The 22,489-nt window shown below is 39.0% G+C and overlaps 2 protein-coding genes across 2 annotated transcripts in view; one reads left to right on the top strand and one right to left on the bottom strand.

Annotated features, from left to right (window-relative positions):
- Window positions 1-3,277: 3,277 nt before the first annotated feature.
- LOC119575286 (ubiquitin carboxyl-terminal hydrolase 37-like) lies at window positions 3,278-10,895 on the top strand. The gene is given in 12 exon segments (XM_037922824.1): window positions 3,278-3,320; window positions 3,738-4,341; window positions 4,454-4,648; window positions 4,803-5,318; window positions 5,526-5,711; window positions 5,917-6,075; window positions 6,387-6,405; window positions 6,407-6,562; window positions 6,989-7,123; window positions 8,137-8,251; window positions 8,410-8,551; window positions 9,714-10,895. Coding segments are annotated over 12 exon segments (2,316 nt in total). The 3' UTR covers window positions 9,760-10,895.
- Window positions 10,896-18,237: 7,342 nt separating this feature from the next.
- LOC119575284 (28S ribosomal protein S22, mitochondrial-like) overlaps window positions 18,238-22,489 on the bottom strand; it is a 6,966-nt gene continuing 2,714 nt past the window's right edge. Inside the window, exons 3-7 of the mRNA XM_037922821.1 lie at window positions 22,300-22,464; window positions 21,425-21,568; window positions 20,044-20,273; window positions 19,656-19,761; window positions 18,238-18,723 (exon numbers count right to left, since the gene is read on the bottom strand). Coding sequence (XP_037778749.1) covers window positions 18,601-18,723; window positions 19,656-19,761; window positions 20,044-20,273; window positions 21,425-21,568; window positions 22,300-22,464 — 768 coding nt within the window. The 3' untranslated portion in view covers window positions 18,238-18,600. The remainder of the gene's footprint in view (window positions 18,724-19,655; window positions 19,762-20,043; window positions 20,274-21,424; window positions 21,569-22,299; window positions 22,465-22,489) is intronic.

Here is a 22,489-nt window from a genome sequence, read left to right as displayed (position 1 = left end):
TTAAGTAGCCATAGCAAGCAGGGTTTCTTTCCGCGCGATGATGTTGAGATAGAAAAGGGAGAAAGGGAGAGGAGAAGAGATAGATGAGAGAGGGAGAGAGAGGAGGGGAAAAGAGAGAGAGAGAAAGAGAGAGAGAGAGAGAGAGAGAGAGAGAGAGAGAGAGAGAGAGAGAAGAAGAGAGAGAGAGATAGAGAGAGAGAGAGGAGAGAGAGAAGAGAGAGAGAGAGAGAAGGAGAGAGGAGAGAGAGAGAGAGAAGAGAGAGAGAGAGAGAGAGAGAGAGGAGAGAGAGAGAGAGAGAAGGGAAAGAGAGAGAGAGAGAGAGGAGAGAGAGAGAGAGAGAGAGAGAGAGAGAGAGAGAGAGAGGAGAGAGAGAGAGGGAGAGAGAGAGAGAGAATATATATATGTATATATATATATATATATATATATATATATATATATATATATATATATATAGAGAGAGAGAGAGAGACAGAGACAGAGACAGAGACAGAGACAGGGAGACAGAGACAGGGAGAGAGAGAAAGAGTAAGAGAAAGAGAAAGAGAGACCGAGACAGAGACAGAGAGAGAGACAGAGAGAGAAAGAGAAAGAGAGACTATGAAAAAGAGAGGCGATCGCGCGCCGCGGCGTACGACACTTCCCCGGGCGCGCGCGACGCCCGGGCGTGAGCGCAAGCCGAATTTCGCAGCCATTTCGCGCGCTTTTCCGGGAGGCGTTGGACGTCGACCTCGCGTGTTTGTGTTTTTCTTTCCGAGTGCGGTGGGAAAGCCTCGCCCGATCAATCCCCTTTCGGCTCGAGGAGGAGCATGAGCGTCGGCCTAATCACCCGGGAGGATATGAGCTGCGGGAGGTCCTAAGGGAACGGCGGAGGTAAGGCCCGGGAGGAACTTTCGGGGCGAAGTTTCTCCTCTCGGGAAGGAAAAAAAAAAAAAAAACATACCGTTTTGTTTTTGAGCTTAATTCGTTTTTTTTCATTTCCTTCTATCTCTCTTCTTTCTCTCTTTCTCTCTTTCTTTCCTTTCTTTACTCGTTTCTCCCCGCTTACAAGTTTAGTTAGTTTTTTTTTTATTATTATTAATTTTCCTTCTAGACTTTTCAAGATTTTTCTCACCGAAGTTTTCCCAATTTCCTCCCAACGCCAAAAAAAAAGAGAAAAAACGGAGAAAAAGACCCATAAACAGATAAAAAACAAAACCCGGAAAGCGAAAATAAGAGACCCAAAGAGCGCAGAGAGAGCACAGAAGCGGAGAAACGGAGAGAATAAGCGAAGAGAGAGCGAAAAATGGAGGAAAGAAGAGCGAGTGTTTACGTGTGCTGAAGCATTAGGAGAAAGCGTGGCGGGCGGAGGTCAGGCGCTCGGGCTGGAGAGGCTGGGGCGGGGGGGGGAGGGTATTTGTGAGGTTTAGGAGGTTATTTTGAGGTTATTTGTGAGGTTTAGGAGATAAAGGAGGTTGTTTGGGAGGTAAAGGAGGGTGTTTGGGGTTACTCTGAGGTAAAGGAGGTTATTTGGGGTTACTGATGAGGTAAAGGAAGTTATTTGAGGTTCTGAGGCAAAAAAGATTATTTATGAGGTAGAGGAGATTATTTGAAGTCATGTGTGAGGTCAGGGAGGTTATATTTGGGGTAAAGGAAGTTATTTGAGGTTCTTTGGGAGGTAAGGGAGGTTATTTGCAGTTACTTATGAGGTAAAGGAGGTCATTTGGGAGCTAAGGGAGGTTATTTGAGCTTCTGAGGCAAAAGAGATTATATATGAGGTAGAGGAGATTATTCGAGGCTATTTGTAAGATCAGGGAGGTTATTTATGGTGTATAGGAGGTTATTTGAGGTTCTTTGGGAGGTTAGTTGAGGTTCTGAGGCAAAGGAGATTATATATGAGGTAAAGGAGGTTATTTGTGAGATCAGGGAAGTTAGTTGAGGTTATTTTTGAGGTAAAGGTTATTTCTGTGTGGGTGTTAGGCTATGGTTGGAGGTAATGGGTGTGTGAAGAGATTTTTTTTAATATAAGGTGTAGTTAAATTTTTTTTTTTGTGAAGTTTTGGTTGAAATGAACTGGATTATTGATTTAAAGCAGGTTAAAGGGTCCCCTAAGATGACCTCTGATGGCGGATTTTAAAAAAATGGAACGACCCAAATTTAAAGCATCATGAACTGAAATGTACCATGTTGCAATGCAACATTAGAATGTTCCTTCCTTCCATACAAATTGCCACGTTTCATAGTAAATCGCAAGGCTTGGTCAGGAGTTGTATCTGTTCTGAATGTTAGTGTTTGTAACATAGCATATTGTTTGGCTTAGTTTCAAACTCGGCAACGTCAAAGAAAATTCCTGGGTAATTGGTTACAAAGTTGACTACTGTAAATTGTTAGCTTGGGGTCAGTCCAGGGAATCCACAAACATTGCAGTTTTTCTTTTTGGTCTCTCTAACACCTTTGCATCAAATAACTGTTATTTTTCATTTGCAGCAGAAGTATATAGAAAATAAGTTTCTGAGATTCATTTGCTCTGTTGTTTCAGTATATTTGCCTTATAAAAGATGGCTGTGTGAACCTTATTTGTCACCCTAAAATCTCCCAAACCTGGGGTCATTACCTGGTGACTACCTCCCAAATCACTCCCCCCCCCCCTCTATTATTATTATCAGGCTCTTATCTTGGAACCACCTGATTGCCATGGACCTAGTCTGCATGTAGCATTTGTCACAACATAATTTCTTAATTTATATTATTCTTGGCCATGGCAGATTATTTCAGGTATCAGTGAGTGTATTTTTTTTACTCTGTAAGTGTCCTTAGAGTTTCCCCATAAATAGCACTTTAGTTTACCCATTGATAGGTAGGATAGTTATACATAAATCAAATATTTTGCGATTATCCACTTGGATAAAAGATTTAGATCAAGCAGTTGTGTTTTACCTTTTACTCTTTTTTAAGACATTCTGGCTTTCCAACTGTATTTTTAGGAATTTCTTTCTCTTTTCTTTCTATTCCTCTATTCTCTCTCTGTAAAAGACATGTTTTGAGATTACTTGTTAGAAACTTGTGTTTTCTTTCTTTCTTTTTGCTTTATAGTGATTTTTAATTTGATTTTTACTTAATTTTTATAAGTAAATATGAGTATACTGTATGAATAAGAAAATGTACGGTATAGACAATATTGACAAATTAAGGAATTAATTAGATAACGGGAAGATTTAGGATTTGGTTGGCATTTTTTCTTCTTTTTCTATGTTCGATTTCACAAATACAGGAATTATTTACAGCTGTGGTTGAAAGATGGAATTTACTCCAAAGAAACCACCAGCTACATTTAATTCAAGTAAGTAGGCTTTTTTTTTATTATTAATAATTTGTTTCTTTGTTATTTTTGTTTAGTGTACTTTTATTTTTTGTTTTGTATTTCAAGGAAAACAAGGAGTGCAAGTAATTATAGATAGATTGATAGATGAAGTTATATCATGAGAGGGAGAGGGAGAGAGGAATAGAAAAGGAAAGAGAACTAGGAGATAGGAAAGAGAAGATCGAAAATTAAAGAGTAGAAAGATCGGAATTTTCCTTTTAGAGGAAAATTCTGAAAAGGATTATTCTGAATCATCATGCTAACCATATGGATTTTGAGGTTGTTTTTTATAGTTTTTTGTTTACATCTTTAGTTTCTTCAAATATTAATATATCTGGAATGAAAAAAATATATAAATCCATCATCTGATTAATCCTCCCCATATTATTATTCAAGGCACAGTCCGTCGGAATCCATATTCGACCGGCAGCCGGAATTACCTCAAGAAGTACCAGCACCGAGGAGGGAAGGCAGGGACCCCACACTCCTCCTATGGAACGCCTCCCAGAACGGCCTTGCAGAAACGGTTCTCGTCTCGCTCAGAGAAGATGGTAACCAGTGCGCTGAAGGCCTTGCCACAGCCCGAGGAGGGTAATAGCCTCGGGAAATGGCTGGGCAAGAAGGATTCCTCTCCCCAGGCCTTGAAGCGTCCCTTTAGTGCAATTAATGGTACCGAGAATACTAAGGACCCTTACAACATCTTCTCGGATAATGAAGAAGATGTTTTTATTCCCACGCGGAAAGAGAGCAAACCGAGCCCTAATTCGGACAAAGAGAATTCTCTCTTTGGTCCACCGAAAGCGGGGAGTGTAAAGGTGTATGGTAATAAGAAGAAACCCATGAACCTCTGCAGATCCAGGCTTGTAAGCGATATCTCGCCTGAAAAAATTGAGAAAGCTTATGGGCCTAAGTCTTATTTCTCAGCAGAGAAAGAAAACGTCCCAACAGAACTGTGCAGTGAACAACCAGTGTCATCAGTCACACCACCACACCTGATTGGGTAAAAAAAAAATCAATTATTTTTGTCAACTTCTAAAATCTTTAATAGTATACAGTTAATATATTATGCTTTTCTTGGAGAGTGACATATTTTTTCTGTGTGGTTATTTCAGATTCCCAAACTATGGCAACACATGTTACCTAAATTCGGTCATCCAGTCGTTATTTGGTCTCTCATCATTCCTGCTGGATTACCGGATAGTGGCTTCACACCTCGATATGGCCCATACCTCTCTCTTCTATGGCCTGAGTCAAGTCTTGTCCAACAGAATGAAGGGCCAGGTATCTGGTGTGAAGCAGTCTCTCAAGTAAGTGAAATAAGTTTTTGTCACATTACTCACTCTTTTCTATTTTTCTCTTTTCTTTATTCTCTCTGATGATATATACGCATTGCTAGATTATGATGTCTGACTGCAAGATCAGCAGATTTATTGAATACTGACTCAATTTCCAATCCTGCAGAACAGTGAAGGAGAATTTGGAACGTGTCGATGGTTCCTTCTCTGGTTTCAAAATGCAGGATGCAAATGAATTCCTCACACGGGTCTTGGATACCATCAAAGATGAGATAGACCGGTGCCACATGACCACACCAAGTCCAGACCGCCCTTCTGGCTCGCAGTCCCTCACATGCACCCCGAATGGAGAGCTTGACGAGGAAGTGTATCTCAGTGGCTGCACCAGAAGAGATCCCAGTCCCATTAAACAAGATACAGTGAAAAATAACGATTCTCCAACAGTTAAAAGCCCTGAATTAGAGAATAAAACTCACTGTAATGGTGAGGGTATTTCAGAAGAAGTGTGCATGGAGAATTCACAGGACTTGGACACTGATGATGTACTTGCAGAAAGAATAGCCTCAAGAGAAAACACACAGCTTGACACACCAACCAAGCACACTGCACAAGAAGTAATCCCAAGAAATCCAGTGAAGGATAATTTTGAGTTTCAGTTGCTTGAATCCTACAGATGTTTGGGGTAAGAATATCAAAGACCTATCCTAATTGTTATATTTCGTATGGTAAATCTGTAAGACTTTCACCTGACTTTCAATGCAGTAAGACACTGATGTATTTTCATACTACCTGATTTTATATTATTTGAACAGTTGGCTTTAATAAGTTTTTTTATATTGATAGTATTTTATACTTGTTTCCAGTGTTTTGAAATGTACTCCCTTTACAGTTGTGATGAAGTTGAAGGTAGAAAACAAGAGTATTTTGGCCTGTATGTCAACCTTCCAGAAGAGGGTAGAGACACCATTCAGGATGCCATATCTTCTTACATGAGTGCGGATGAGAGAGAATTGAAATGTGAAAAATGCCTTCACAATCGATCTTCAGTTGTTACTACAGTGACAAGATTGCCCAGGTAACTTATACCAAATATAAGTTCTGAACTCTTATTAGTATATATTTAATGATTTAGAATATCCTGAGAGTCCTCTGAAATGCTATCATATATGATGATAATGCTTGTGAAGATAACATTTAAAGGCCGTTGGAAATTAGTTTTTACAGTGGGAATTGAGACATTTTGATGTGAAATTTAATATTGTGTATTTTTGTCTGTGCAGAATCCTTATTGTCCAACTCAAGAGGTATGAGTACAAGCCAGAACAGTGTGAAAGTATAAAGATGTCGTCTCGAGTTCACATAAACCGATGGATCACCTTAGACCCTTATTTGACTGGGGATGTTGAGGGGCCTTCTCCTTGGAGTCCCAATTCTGTCAGGTATAACTTTTGTATTTTGGTTCATTTTTTTAGTTACATTACATTGGATTACTAAATCTTAATTTTTGAATTCACTAATTTTTCATATGCTTCTGTCATGATGTAGATGTAAATTTATATTAGTAAGATACAAATGTTTATTTGATCAAAGATTGGTTTCACCCTTGTCCATAATTTTTTCTTATATAATGGAGAAAATGTTTTTTACTTTGATTTACGTATAACATGTGATAGGAATTATGTTGGATCTGGATACTTTCTTGTACAAAAATTATAGAAGTACATATGTTGATCTGTTAATGTTTTTGCAGTACCATTGTTCCACGACCACCCAAAACAAGCAACCCTAACTGTGCGTAATTTGTCATCGGAACTCAATGTTTGCGAGTCGAAGAAGGATAAAGAAGAATTGTGTCTGACAAGTCCGGTCAAAGCAGCTGCAAATGTCCCAATAGCCATTCCTGATAATGAAGACGAGGAACTTCAGGTAGGCAAGCATAGTTAGTAGAGAGAATGAGTATTGTGTCTATATTGCCTAGTTCACCCATGTATTGTTTGTATTGATCAGCCTTTCATAATGGAAATGCTGAAATTCATAATGTTACCAGTCTAAATTGCTTCATCATATCATCATAGGGGAAAGTCAGCTCTATGTACTAAAACTTCAAAATTTGACTTGTTTGATTTTTAGTGTGTGTCTGCCTTACAATATTCATTGAGTGTAATACATAAGTGTTTATTTGTAACTGATAAAGAAATGTATTTATTTGTAATTGATAAAGGAAAGTGTTTATTTGTAATTAATAAAGAAAAGGGTTTATTTGTAATTGATAAAGAAAAGGGTTTATTTGTAATTGATAAAGAAAAGGCATAGTATTTGATGAGTAGAAAATCAAGAAAATTGTACTTTCAGGAAGTAATGCGTCGCAGCATGAATGATATTGGAGGTGGAGAAGACGATGAGATTCAACAAGCTATTAGATTGTCACTGCAAGAGCTTGGCATGACCTACTCGCAGGAAAATCAGGTGGAAAATGCCGAAGAAGAGGTAAGAGAGAGATTGCGTGTCCCTTTTAAATTTGTATTTTTACTTTTTATTTTTCTGGCTATGTGTTGTTGTGTTGCTCTGCTGTGTTGGACAAAATTGCCACTGGATGATCACATGGCAGATAAGAGCTTGTTTTGCTTTGCCAGTGAGGGCTGATAGGTATGAGTCTAGTACATGTTATTATGTAGTCATGACTAGACTCCTACTCATCTGCTTCTGCTGGTGCTTTCTTCAGTGTTTTGCTGTTTTAATCCAGATAGATTTCCTAAATTGTTGCTTTTTGTAGATTTATATTTATAGATATATATATTTTTTTTCTTTTAAAGATATCTTTTTTGGCACTTGCTAAGTAAATGCTACACCGTTTTTTTGTTTTGTGTGATTCATTCTTCTCTCTCCCTCTCCCTCTCCCTCCCTCCTCTCCCTCCCTCCCTTTCCCTCTCCTCCCCCTCCCTCCCTCCCTCTCTCCCTCCCTCCCTCCCTCCCTCTCCCTCCCTCCCTCCCTCCCCTCCCTCCCTCCCTCCCTCCCTCCCTCCCTCCCTCCCTCCCTCCCTCTCTCTCTCTCTCTCTCTCTCTCTCTCTCTCTCTCTCTCTTTTTTTGGGTGTGGTGTCCTTTTTGTCATTTGTTTAATTTTAGTATGAATTATGAAACCTTCCAAAGTTTAGATTACATCTTGTATGAAAAGTTTTTCAGTTATTAAACATGAGAGGTAGGTATTCTTTGTGCCATTGTCTAATAGGTTTTATTTCCTATTTTTAAAAAGTAAATGGATGTATTGGATATTTTTACCAGTTTTTTACATGTTTTTCCTGTTCTGATTGAGCAGTAAGTTTAATTTGGAAAATGTATGATCTGGCAATAATATTTGAAAATAGCCAGTTGAATTATAATCCTACAGGAAGGAGTATGAACAAGTTTATTTTTGTATTCCAAATTAGATTCCCAAGGCTTAGTTTAGTTCTCATCTAAAACATTTTACACAAAATTGAAGATTTGAATTATACTCCCACAGAATGAGGAAAACATTGCCAGAAGTGCTAGTCAAGATGACTCTGACATTGAGAGTGGCCTGCACACCTACCGTTTGATGAGCATTATCAGTCATTTTGGGTTAACGACCAATACAGGTGAGGTTCCTCAAAAGTAGCATTATTATTTTATGGTATATAATTGCAGATAATGTCTTATTGATTACAGTATCTTGCAACTAATAAGAATTGTAAACTTTACATTATCTACATTAAAATGGAATGAGAGTTCTGAGTATGGTCTTTCATATTTTCAGGACATTATGTGTCTGATATCTACAATTGCGAAGAAGGAAGTTGGTTCCACTATGATGATGAAACGGTTACAAAAATATCAGAGTCTGTTGTTCTGGCAGATGGAAGGCAAAAGAATGGATACATTTTCTTTTATGTACACAAGTAAGTTTATTGCTGATTTTTGCTTTCTCAATTCTGAACAGAAGGTGCACACATTCTCCTGACAGATTCAAGTTATTTCATTAAGTTAATATAGAAATCATACTTTTGTTAATAATGATTTGTAGGTGTTCCAAACGTGTAAGCACTGTCATGAATTGTCCTTATGAGACCCTGACAACTAGAATGCAGTTTTGTAGTCGTTGAAGATGACTTGAATCAGTATTGAGTTGGAAAACTTTATCCTACTTTTTTACTTATTGTCAAATGTTAATTGATATTTTCCTGTTATGATTACTGCAGTTTACTCTCAGATTAACACAAATGGCATTGTGCAGTTTTCCCGCTAACCCAGTTCTAACAAATTTCAAGGGTGCCCTATACACATAAAGGATATTATATATGTAATATAAGACATGGATATTAGATTATAATATTCTAGACATTATATGAGATTCATTACAATAATAGTTTTATTTCATTAATACACTGGATTATTGTTATATAGTCTTTTAGAATATAATATTAGTTCTAGTTAAGTGTTACCCTTGAAATATGTCTACAACACAATTCATAGATGAAATCATGAGGGACAGTCTTTAGATAGTTATGGAGAAATTGTAAGACAATCTTTTAGGCAAAGACTGTTTTCCAGACTGCCCTTTAAATTAGTCAAAGAAATTTTTATGACCTTTCATGAATGCTGCCCCTGGTCTCTTGAATTTACTCTCATATTTTGATCACAAAACCTTCATTATATGAGGTGTACAAGAGACAAATGAAATCCAAAACTATGTCGGCCATTACAAAAGTAAACAAGAAACTCTAAACTCATTAGACTTGATTAGATTTATCTTAATAAACTTCTTCCCTTATATACTTTTAGCTTTTGTTGATTGCTTAATTTGTAGACTGATTAATAGTGATGCATATGCAACTCTTTATCACAACATATCTGCAAGTTTGTGTATCTCTTTCCTTAAAAAAATCAATGATTCTGATAGTATGCCCTCAGAAATTATATTTTCTTATCTGAGAAATACTTATGAATTATTCTTTCAGTTTCAGAAATAGAATTACTTTCTTACACATTATTTTCTTTGGCTTCATGATATACTCTTATTCTTGCAGAATAGACATTTACTTATTTTCTTTTCTTTTTCAGAGACTTGTTTGAGAAAATGGAAAAGAAGACACAGAATGAGAGATAGTAAAGGTGTATAGTATTAGCATGATAATATAAATAATTGTACATAGTCAGCTTCAGTGAAGGTAATAACCTCTGCAAGGTTTTATTTTTAAAAGCATCAGATAGACTGATCAGTCCCAGAGTTTTTACAGACAAAAAGAGCCACTAAATTTGATGTTATTTAAGTTGCTAGGGACAGGAACTTCACTTATTTTCCTGTTAACATATGTCTTCAATTGTAAAACCAAAAGAGGAAGAAAAAAAGAGAGAAAAAAAAGAAAGATTACTTTGTTTTATGTAACATTTTTATTTTGTTATAACTTTTCAATATATGTACCATTTATTCAATGTATAATCTTTGTGTATATATGTTATAAGGTTCATGTAAAGAATGTATTTTTTATTTTTACAAATGCATAGTTATTATTGAAGGACTGTAGGTTTGATGATTTCACTAATATCAAACAACTTCTGTATGCGAGTACATGTAAACTTTTTTGTGATGTGAGCATGTGTATGTGTGTGTGTGTTTGTATGTAATCTCAAGTAGAGCTAATTTAAATGTGGAAGTGACGCGTATATATAGTACAGTATTTCTCAAGTACTTGACCTCTTATCTTCAATAGGACACTTTCATTAGGAACATGCAATAGTATTCATTCCTATACAGCTGATATGTTTTAAAAAATAAACAAGCAAAAATCTCCATTCTAAATGCAGTAAGGGTATTTAATAATAATAAATAGAAAAAAAAAAAAGATAATGGCTGTGAATTTTTTTCTTGGGTGGGAGGTCTATTCTCAGAATTTGCCATGTGAACACTGCATCTTGTAAGAAAATTCATGAGTCTTTTTCAGTAAATTTGGGACCAAGAATGTTGGGGTGGGGGGCAAAGTTCTGAATCAGGTTTTAAAATATGCACAGCTGTTTTTATATAGTGCAATAATTAAAGACTCGTGATTTGAAGTAGAATTGGTGCTAAAAGTATGCCTGATTTTATAGTGTTCAATTTCAGCCTTTTTATAATTACATAAAAAAAACTAGTCAGTAATATATGAATGTATGACTAGATTCTGTTTGCAATTTTGTAATATATCCAGAAGTAAAGTAATTAGCTTTAGTGTAATTATTAGGAATTGATTAAAGATACCATGTTATTGTTTTGTTTTGATTTATCCTAATTCTTTAACAATATTCACATTTGTTAAATTCTGTCTCCACTAGATTCCATTCATTTACCTGTTGTGGTATTGTTAATAAAGCTCTTCTTTTCCAACTGTACATACTTATTTTATTCTCCAATATACTCTGGTGTTTTTCCCCCTCACATCACACTTTTGGTGGACCACAATGGTAAATGGTTTATAAAAAGATCTGTTCATTCCAATATGAATCTAAAGTGATTCTACCTGCCTGCTGTTACTGTGGGGGGGGTATAGGAGACCGGTACTGGGGCCTCAACCCTCGCCTCATCTAATTTTGTATGGTATTTTTGTCTGTCTACTTCCTAAAAAGTGTTAGAACCATGCTGAAAGGAAGAAAAGCTGGCTTTGTCAGTCATCAATGGCCCCAGAGACCATGGGCATGGTATTCCCTTCCCTTAATTTGCCTATCTCTTACCCCCTCCCCTAATCACTTGCTCGTTTTTGTCGTGGGGGAGCTTAGGAGAATGGGACTAAGACCATATGTAAGGGATCACCCCTACCTTGGTCCTCAGCCTTCACCTCAACTAATTTTGCATGGTCTTTTCTTCCCTTTTAACCCATTGCCAACGGGTGGCATGTACGCACATGCCATGGCATGGAGGGACCATCTGCCGGGGGCATGTACGCACATGCCATAGAGTATGTATGGACATGCCATGATTTTTTTTTTTTTTTTTTGTTACAATCACAGCAAAAGATTATTTTTTTGCCAGTGAAAGTGTGATTAAGTCGGTTTTAACACTTTCTCATTTTTACCATGCAACAAACAAAAAAAACTCCATGATTTCAACTCCATGATGCCGCACACTGCTTATTTTATTCGGACTATAGACCGAATAATGATCAACTACGGAGTCTATATAACAACAAAAATACCCTTCAGTCTCGATTTATCAGGAAGTTTGGCAAGTAGAGACTGTAAAAAATAATGGTTAATGGTTAAAAGCAAGATAAATGTGCTAGACATCTAAGGTCATGTAGCACTATAGTTAATGTTAGGGAAGGGTGGTTGAGTTAGTGATTAGTTGTCTAAGCTGGGCAAAGGAATTGGTGAGTGAAAGGGTTAGGGTCGGGTATGGTAAGGAGTTAGATTAGATGAAGAATATGTATGCGTTTGAGGAAAGAGAATAGGTTGTTGAAGCAAAAAGTGTGGGATTCTGTAAGGATGTCTGATAGGTTGGGAGGTCGGTGAAGGGGGGATAGGTGGGGGAAAGCAGAGGTACGAGTTGTTTCAAAACGTGGGCACGGCAGTAGGATGTGTGGGATTGGAGTGTCTGGTGGTGTGTATTGACTTTATGAGAGTTAATGAGTTACATAAGGGATTCACGTGCGTAAGGAGGGAGTGGAAGGGATAGAGGGGATGGTGGGGGGATAGAGGGGATGGGCTGTGTTGGGAGGGGGTAGGAGGATAGGGTGTAGGGGGGATATTGTTAGGAGGAGGATGAATATCAGCAGTTACTTGGAGTGTGGAAGGAGCAGGAGTTGTAAGATTTGGAGGTTGAGTGTCAGTTTTCATTAGGTAATCTTGAATATTTTCAATGGTTTCTTCTGAGTTGGTTTGGGAGTTTTGGGGAATAAAGGATTTCTTGTGAGGGGGGGAAGAGAGGACTGGTGTCTCAAGCATAGGAGCAAAGGAAGGTGGAGGTGATTGTGTGGTAGGGGAAGAGGGGGTGGAACGTTTGTTCTGTCTGTTACGGGTAGTGCGAGGAGGGAGAGGGGAAGGTGTTGGGATTTTAGTGGTGATTAAAGTATCTGTAGTAGAGATTGGAGTGTCTGGATTTAGGGTGGCAAAAGAGTTTGACTGGGGAAGGTAGGAGGTAGAAGAGGGGGGTGTTAGATGTAGGAGGGGTGGGTTTAGGAGAATTGGTAGAATGAGCAGTATTACTGGAGTAAGGAGTAAGGGAGAAACCACGTCGACGTGCTTCTTGTCTGGCTTCACGTAGTGTGAGTCCAAGTTTGAATCTGAGAGTTGCTACCTCAGACTCAAATTTATAGGTGGGACAACCCCTATAAAATACATTATGGGGGCCGCCACAGTTGGCACATGTGCATGATTGTGCAGGGCAGTTAGATCGGGTATGGCCAGGTTGGGCACATAGTGGGCATCTGGCTGTGGAACGGCAATGTTTGGCTGGGTGTCCTAGACGCCAACAATTTTGGCACTGACGTGGAGGGGGTTGGTATGGACGAACAGGGAGGGATTCTCCTCCTATGTAGACGTTAAGGGAAGGTCATGCCTACGGAAGGTAATTTTGGCTATGTTAGTGGGTTTCTTTTGATGACCTCTGGGGGGAATGGAGTAGCATTGTACTGATGTTGCATCATAGTCTGTGAGACAGGCAAGTAGATCTTCTCCACAATCTGACCAATCAATTTGCTGGGGAGATTGAAACTGTTCCGGTGCAAGTATTGAGGGTTGGATGGGGTTCTGCAAGGATGGGGTTACCATATAGGTCTGTTAGTTTTGTTAATGCTATAGCTTGGTTTTCGGATGTTACTGTGACAAGACGGGAGCGGTTGGGTCGGCTACGGAAAGAGACTTTACCTACTTGTTTTTGGAGACATTGTTGGAAGAGAAGGGTGTTGTCAGAGTAGGGAGCTGTGGAGGGATCACGAAAAATCGGTCCATTTGGCTGTGCTGAAGAGGGTATTCAAAATTGTTGTAGAGATAGGGGTAGTCGAAGGGCGGGGCGTGACGAAGATGGAGTAGTGTTAAGGGAGGTAGTGTTATGGGGAGGTGGGCAATACGGCTGTAAGGTATTAATAGGGAGGATGGGGTGGTTGATGTTTGGAGGTTGTGGGGGTAGAGTGTTGAAGTTGAGATTGCTGGGAGAGTGGAAATGTTCCTTAAGGGTTGATTGTTGGCTACTGTACTAGTAGGTACTGATGAGGGGGTAGTTATTGCAGTGTTCGGAGCCGTGGTCAAAGGAGAGCCTGGGGTCAGGGAATCTGGTGGGTTTACATCGTTGGGGCTATTTGATAAAGGGGCAAGCCTCATTGCCCCTAATAGTGGGGATAAGTTTTCATTACTGGCCATGGTAAGCCTGGATTATGTTGGGATAAAAACAGTCCACCCCTCAGGGTCCCTAAGAGGGTAAGGGCTAGATAACTAAATCAGGGGAATACCGTGCCCATGGCTCCCTCAGGCCGTTCAGGACTGGCACAAAGTCAGCCTTTCATCCTTTCAGCACGGCTCACACACATTAGGAGGTGGATAGCAGAAGGGTTTGGTGAAGGGACAGAAACGAAAAGTGGGAAGGAAAATAAAGACCATGCAAAATTAGTTGAGTCGAGGGCTGAGTCCCAAGGTTGGGGAGTTCCCCATCATTGGGTCCCAGTCTCCGCCTCCTAAGCCCCCCCACGACAACAACGGGCAAGGGATTGGGGGGTGTGTAAAAAATAATGAAAACTGAAAATACAACATCTTCATAGTATTACGAAGAAACGGCATGGGATGCTGGTATTTGGCATGAGTGGTCGCGCATGCTAGGGCGACGATATGAGGCCCCGGCCTCTATGAATGCTACCCGTCAGTTATGGGTTAATTCTCTTCATCTCCTTCTGTCTGCTTATCCTAATTGTTAACTTTTTAACCTCTTTACCATAAAACTTTATCATAATGCCATATGACCTTTGATATTTGTTATATTATTTGTGTTGGTCATTAACCATTCAGGAAATCCACAAAGTCACTTAATTTGACAAAAAAAAAAAAAATCTTACTGGGGGCTTCACCCCCAAGCCCTACCCTGTCACTATATTTTCAATACCACTAATGATTTTAGATGTTGATGTGGCAGAAAATTTTCAGTAAATAAATAAAATGTCCCCCTTACCCCTCATGTGGACCCAGAGGGGTAGACTCCCCCCTGCATATTTCAGGATCACCATGACCACCCTCTCAATCCCTTGCTCATTGTTATGGGGGTGGTGGGGGGTACTTAAGAGATGGGGACTGAGGCCTAATGTAGGGAATCACCAGCTCTTGCCTCAACTAATTTTGCATGGTCTTTTCTTATTTTCCTGTTAATCATCATCTTGTTCTGTATATTTATCCTAATCGTAAAGCTAATTTTGGCTGTTTTTGCCACAATACTTTATCATAATGCACCGTACTCTCTTAACTCCTTCCCTTCTAACAACCTTTACCTTATACTGTACCCCATCACTCCCCCAATCCCTTGCTCGTTGCTACCATGGGGGGCTTAGGAGGCGGAGACTGAGGCCCAATGTAGGGATGACCTCAGCCCTCACCTCAACTAACTTCGCAGGGTCTTTTCTTCTCCCTCTTTCCTTTTCCTTCGCTTCTTCATCCCTTTCTGTCCACTTACACAAATTGTTAATTCCTATTTACCCTTTTTGCCTGTATAATCTTTTATGCCAGGTATATTTTTTTTTGTTTTGACCATTGACCATTCTGGAAATTCACAAATATTGCCTAACTAAACCACAATAATTGACCTGGGGCTTTGCCCCCATGCCCCACCCTATTGCTATGTTTTGTATACGCTACTAATGACCTTAGATATTGATGCAGCAAAAAAATTTCAATAAATAAATAAATATACCCCACCAGTTACCCTTCTCTACCCTTTTCACTACCATACTACCCTCTAGTACTGTTCAACCTGTAACTTTATCCTAATCATTAACTAATGCCTAATCCCTTTTGCTAATCTACCATACTGCCATATGTCCTTTGATGTCATTTAGCTCTTCCTCATGCTATCGATGTTGATGCAACAGAAATTTTTCAATATATAAGTCATCATGGCCAATGATGATTTTGTATCCATATTAAGGGTATTAAGGCTTGTCCCTTCATCTACTAGCCTGTCTAAATTTGACCTCTCCTTTGACCATGGCTCTGACCACTGCTACCACTACGCTATCATTAATGCTTGCTGTCAACTCTATCTAATCTGAATCATTCACCTAGGTCATTAATCAATCTTCAGAATACACTCAACATTCTTTACTCCATCTCCTGCACAGTCTTCTTCATTGTCTGCCCTCTTCTCTTGTATTACTGTCTTCATACTTATTGCTCTCCCTATAGTACTGCCTCACTCCACACCACTCCCTCTTCCACTGCTTCTACCTCTACAAACCTTTTGAGTACTTTTTTAGCCCAGTAAAGTGGGATCAATTCTTTGTGATTCCTCCTACAGCCCCTTACTCTGGCAATACTCCCTCCATCAATGTCTCCAAAAACTTTGCCACTTCCCCAGTGCCTACCCTCTCTTTCACCGACTTCTTGGCCATCTGTCTCCTCTTCTCCTCATAAGTAAATCTTTGTTTATCAGACCTTTCCACCCAACTCTCCTTCAGAAACTTGAGGATACCTAAAACTTCCTAAACATGATCCAAGAGAATGCTCCTCTCTTTCATCCAGCCTACAATCTCTACTCCCATTTCCTCTACTTTCGAAGTAGTTGCTGATATCCATCCTCCTCCTCCCCTATGCTTCTTCCTCGCATTCTCTCCCTACGCACCCCATGCTCCCATGCTCCCCTCCTCCATATGCACAATCCTCCCACTACAGTGTCTTCCTATGTCTATTTCCCCAGATTCTTCTCTTCCTACTTCAACACCCATTGCTACCCTATTACCTGCTAATTACTTCATAGTGACTCTTTTTCTTTTTCATTCCTCACACACACTTCTATCCATTTCATCTAAATCACCCTTCACCCTTAACCTCTGCCCCCTTTACTCCATTTGCTCCCCCCCCCCCACTTCACCCTTTTCACTACTATACTATCTTATTTGACATCCAACACATTTTGTCCTAATCATTAACTCATTTTACTCTTTAGTGCTATATGACCTTTGATGTCTAGCACATCTGTTTGCTTTAACCATAACCATTCACAGGAAAGTAAAGGAATCATCTCAGGAACCAACGTGTATCTTTCACCAAGTTTCTGATAGTTTATTCTTTTCACTTTCTGCTCTTGACATAAAAACAATAAATTCCATGGTAATTTAGTGGTTCCCATAAAGACATGTAAGAATGCTCTGAAATCTCAACCTTTACTAGCCTCTTGGAAATTTGGTAATTAAAAAGTTTGTATAACAGCTAGCTGCATTATAAATATGAATATACCCTCTGAGGGAAATATACATTTTTTATTATCAGCTACTCTGAAGTTGTGACTTTTAACTCACAAATGCATGTATTATAAAATGTGGTAAGATTCAACACACTGAATGCTGTGACAATGATGGGTCTAGTTTCATTCTTGTTTGATGATTTAGTCTGGAAAATAACCTCTATATGAGTTACCTATTTCTGATTGCACAGCTTACAGAAGATCAACAATTGTCTCCTCATATTATGTTTCCACAAGCTGTGATAATAGTACACTTCTTACCACACATTTAATGTAATGACCTCTTAGAAGTTCATCAAGAAATAACTAATGATTTCAATAATCACAAATAAATTTGTAGAGTACAAAACTACTTTTAGCATTGTCCTTTAACTCACTCATGGCAGGATTTCCCTGTGCAATACCAACCACGCAACAGTTTTCATGTGGTTAGCCACTCGAGTGAAAAAGTAGAATTGCAAGAATCATACACTTTTTCTCTATGCTGGCTGCACCATACATGATTATTTAGAAAATGAGACCATTTTATTTATTTATTGAAAACTTTCTGCTACATCAGTATTTAAGGTCATTATTGGTGTATACAAAACAAAGTGGTAGAGTGGGGCTTTAGGGTAAAGCCTCCAGGTAAAGTTTTTTGGTTCAGTAAGGAAATGTCAGTGGATTTCATTGGTCAAAACAAACAAATGTATCCTGCTTTATGGTAATGATTTGGATACGTGGACAGAAGGGGATGAAGAATAGAGGAAAAAGGAAAGAGGATGAAGAGAACAATCAACAAAATTAGCCGAGATCCAAGGCAGGGGTAATCCCTACACTGGGTCTCAGTCTCCACCTCCTAAACCCTCCATAGCAAAGAGCAAGGTATTGGGGGGGGAAACGAGACTGAAACTAGACTCAAGCTTACTTTTGAGGGGCTGCAAAAAGTGGCCACAGTCAGGGTGAAACATGCAAACTGTTTGGCACCCATAGCTTGAGTAAGTTCAACATACTCTTGGAATAAGTACTTGTCACTCAGCATTTTGGCTCTGTTCGTCATGATGTGATTAGATGTCATCCAGCATGAGAGAGTAAAATGTGATTTTTGCCTTGTCAACCTATCCATTATCTAATCTTGTAATCTTGTAATTTCCATTTTGTGTTCGTCTGTATCAAATTCTGGAAGAAATTAATATTCTCTTTTATTCTATTAGTTTATTTACAAAAAAAAAGAAGCTATGTACACCAATAACACATTAATTTAATGATATCAATGCTTATGATTTATTATCTGAAATTTTTGTTTCAAAAGAAAAGTAGCAATGGGTGGCACAGTATCTTTACCCTATTTTTCAGATTTGTATTACTTTATGTTGCTGTTTTATTCACATTTAAATCATATCTAAACTGAACAATTTTATCAAAGAAAGGATGAAACAGAAGACCTTGCACAAGTGAAAGCTACATCACTTTGGTCATGTTGTACTTCTGCCCAATACTGCCCATTTAAATAGTGGATTCTATAAAAAAAAAAAAAACACTATGAAACCTCCTCCTCTTAGATTATAAGCCATGAGCTAATTTGACTTCTTTTTCATATTGCTGTCTCTCATTCAGCAGTTCCTCATAAGCTTGTACTGCGAGCTGGAGTTGAGGTCGACGCACAGAGTCATGCTCCATGTATGCCTGGAAAGAGGGTAAATCTTTAAATCTTTTAAGTTCTTGCACATACCAAAGCCTACTTATGCAGCAATAAAACCAACCCAACTCAAAGCAGGCTTGAAGCCAACCTGAAAACCAATATGAAACTATAAAACACTGCATACAACTCATACTTGATCCTATGTTTTCAGTCCGATAACACAACTCTTCCAAGGATGGTTGTATTAATATCATTTCTAGTGTGTATAAGTAGTCTTTGAGAGATCATCCAGAGCAAGCAGAATGAAAACAAAGGGGTAGCAGCACAGGTACATAAATATTGTTCTGATTTAATGAGTACAAGATGAATACTTAACCCTTAGCTCCCAGATGGTATTTATGTATATGCCATGGCATTCCTGGACTATATTCTGGGTGGCATGTGCATAAATGCCATGGTGTGCCAATCCCGTTCTCTGGGGGAATGTATGGTCATGCCATGCACACTATGGTGATGACACAAGCCCCTGGCAGCAGGGCCCAAGCCACTATGAATACAACCCGGGAGAGAGGGCTTGCATATGATAATTATACAAAAAGTTCTGAAACTTTTTATATTCTTTCAAGGATAAGAGGATTTGTTTGCAAGCAACTAGCACACTTTTGTACTTTTAGTGTATGGACCTGAAGCTGGTGATATGTACTTTAAATGAAGGATGTCACTGAAAACCTACTTAGCTTTCTCAAAAAAATTAATTAAAGAGATAAAAAGTTATCTAAATTTACATCCATACTATAAATATGTATAAATTTAATCCCTTGCAATGTTCAACGATATTTACTTAATGGTAAATATCAGTCCTTGAACATAAGCTAAAATATATATTATTATTCAGCACTGCAGTCTACAATACATAGTTTGCTTAATCAGCTAAAATAAGCAGGAGTCCTACATATAATGGAACACAAAATTCTACCTTAATAAATTCTATATGCTGACTCTGGTCTACATTCAACGTTTTTGACTTGCAATCAGCATGGATTATGTGATACAACTGCACCAGGTCTGCTGCACTTGATAGCCTGTGGAATGGAGAGATATATCAGTAATCCACTCATATTTTGAAAGAATGATAATATTTATCAAAATCCATTTTCGAACATAACACGGTCTTTACCAATATCATTGATCTTCTTATTTAAAGTAAACCACAGTAATAAGTTTGACTTATATCAACTTGATGATTTATAAATGTGGCGCAATTTCCTCTTCTTTCTTGTTTGTTAAAGTTGACATTTACATTACAAATATACAAATACCGTTCTCCTCAGAAAACAAAATCAGATGCCATCAGTGGGACTTACATCTCCTTCTGAATCAAATCAATCAACAAGTTATCCATTTTCCTGTTCCATGCCAGATAAAAGCACATGGGACCATAGTGCCGTGTGGAGTGCAGCATTTGGTAGTGGCGCCTGGCTTCAACTGCTTCATATGTGGTACTGGTGATGCGGTGATACTCAGGGTCATCCGGCTCAAACTGGGCACATGCACGATCCAATACAAATTCATATTTTTCTCTTGAAAGGACTTCCTGTGAATAACAATTGAAGTCAACATAGAATCACACAATATCCAGTATACAGGTAATCTTCATCATGTGCTAGTCACAAAATATTTGTGTGAAATCTGTAGTATCTTGTGATTCTGTTGCAGTATCAACAATGGCTACTACTAATACTAATAAAAGTGAGCAAAATGAAAAGCCGTATGTTGGAAGTGGGTGCTAAATCACTCCTTAACTTGTGTGTCTATCCATTCTCCTTTTTTTCTATTTCTTTTTGTATTATTACATTTTATCAAGTTAAATTTGCGAACAAGTCCTTGTATGAGTTTGGAGGGTTATTTTATCATTTCTGAGTGGCTAAAAATACATTCCCATTAACCTTTTGGAACCCAGGTGATGTGACCATCATGTCATGAATAATCTGGTTGAGGGCCAGGGTGACAGGAATGCCTTGCCATGAGTGCACAAAGCTCTTAGAGGGTGATTAGACTTAATAGGCACTTAGGAAGGGGCTCTAGCATTATTTCCATTGGTAAACAAGTGTGGAATATACCAACTATGAGTAATTACTAAAGAGCAGCAGCTCCAAGATGGACACTATTTCCCTGCTCTGGATTCTATTCCGGTTTGCCGAGACCAGCAGTGCATGCTGTATTACAGAAAATGGAATATTATGGAAAAAAAAAATAATAATATAGATAACAATGTGTTAGTTATTGTTATTGCTTTTGCATAATTAGAGACGGGCAATCTAAAGAGATACTATGGAGCCTGTGCAAGAAAAATTATCTTTCATTGTTGATAAAAAAAAATAAATAAAAAAAAAGCAATGCAATGCAATGGGAAGTGTTCATGTGGGCCAGACCTACAAGCCACACACATGAGACATTTTGGGCCATGTGTGGGGCAAGCGAAGCACCTGGCTCTAATGCGTTAAGCCTATGTTAATATGCTACTTGCTTATGATCAATTACCTTGCAAAGCAATCTTTGGGAAACATTACCAGATAATTTTAAAGAGACAGCCACAGAAAAGTTACTGATTTCATAATCACTTTCTACAGAATTGCAATCCATCTGCCAATGAAAACTATATTAATCTACCACAGCCAAAGCACGTTACAAGTTATCTATATCAAATGACACTATTTTGAATAAGCAATCATACTCTTAAAGTACCTTGAGATTCTCCTCCCTGAAGACCTTGGGAATAAGGATCTTCCGCCCAGGCCGTGGATTGTACAGCTGATTGATTCTATCACGCTCTTCCCAATAAGCCTGGCGCAGGACCCCATCACTTTCTCTCACCAGGATTAGCCTCTTCTGTAGGGATATGGGTCACACATCAATAAGCTTTATCCAACAATTCTAGGTAGAAGGTATGAATGAGAGGGAGAGGGAGGGAGAGGAAGAGATGGAATGAGGGAGGAAGAGTAGGAAAGAGGGAGGGAGGGGGAGAGAGGGAGGAAAAGTGGGAAATAGGAAGGGAGAGAGAGGAAGAGATGGAATGAGGGAGGAAGAGTGGGAAAGAGGGAGGGAGATGGGGGGAGAGGAGGAGAGAGGGAGGGAGGGAGAGAGACAAAGGGAGAGAAACACAGAGAGAGAGAGAGACAGAGGGAGAGAAAACAACGAGATAGAGGGAGAGAGAGAGAGAGAGAGAGAGAGAGAGAGAGGAGAGAGGGGGGAAGAGGAGGAGAGGGACAGAAGAGAGAGGGGGAGAAGAGAGAGAGAGGGGGGGGAGACAGAGAAGAGAGAGAGAGAGAGAGAGAGAGAGGGAGAGAGAGAGAGAGAGGGAGAGAGAGAGAGAGAGAGAGAGAGGGAGGGGAAGCAGAGACAAAGAGAGAGAGAGAGAGAGGGAGGGGAAGGAGAGAGAGAGAGAGAGAGAGAGAGAGAGAGAGAGAGAGAGAGAGAGAGAGACAAAGTCAACTAACATCAAGCTAAATATAAATGGGTGTATAGTAATCCTTGCCCTCAGTTATGAGATACCAACAAAATGATGTAACCAAGCAATCCGTTAAGGAAAGAATGGTGATCTCTACTCTGCAATGACTTACTCTGTCTGACATGCCAAATGTGATATCTGTGAAGACGTATTTGCATGTGTCATAGCCCTTGACGGCAGGATCATTAGAGATCACTTGCTCAATGGGCACTCTTTCCTTCAGCACAGGGGGCATCTGCAAAAGCCTTTCAGCTCTCTTTCTTGTCTCTGCCATGTGCTGCAATTCATAACAAGTTGTAAAA

The sequence above is a fragment of the Penaeus monodon genome, chromosome 7 (genome assembly GCF_015228065.2).
Source record: "Penaeus monodon isolate SGIC_2016 chromosome 7, NSTDA_Pmon_1, whole genome shotgun sequence".
In the NCBI taxonomy this organism is placed as follows: Eukaryota; Metazoa; Arthropoda; class Malacostraca; order Decapoda; family Penaeidae; genus Penaeus; species Penaeus monodon.
This window is presented reverse-complemented; position numbering and strand designations above follow the sequence as displayed.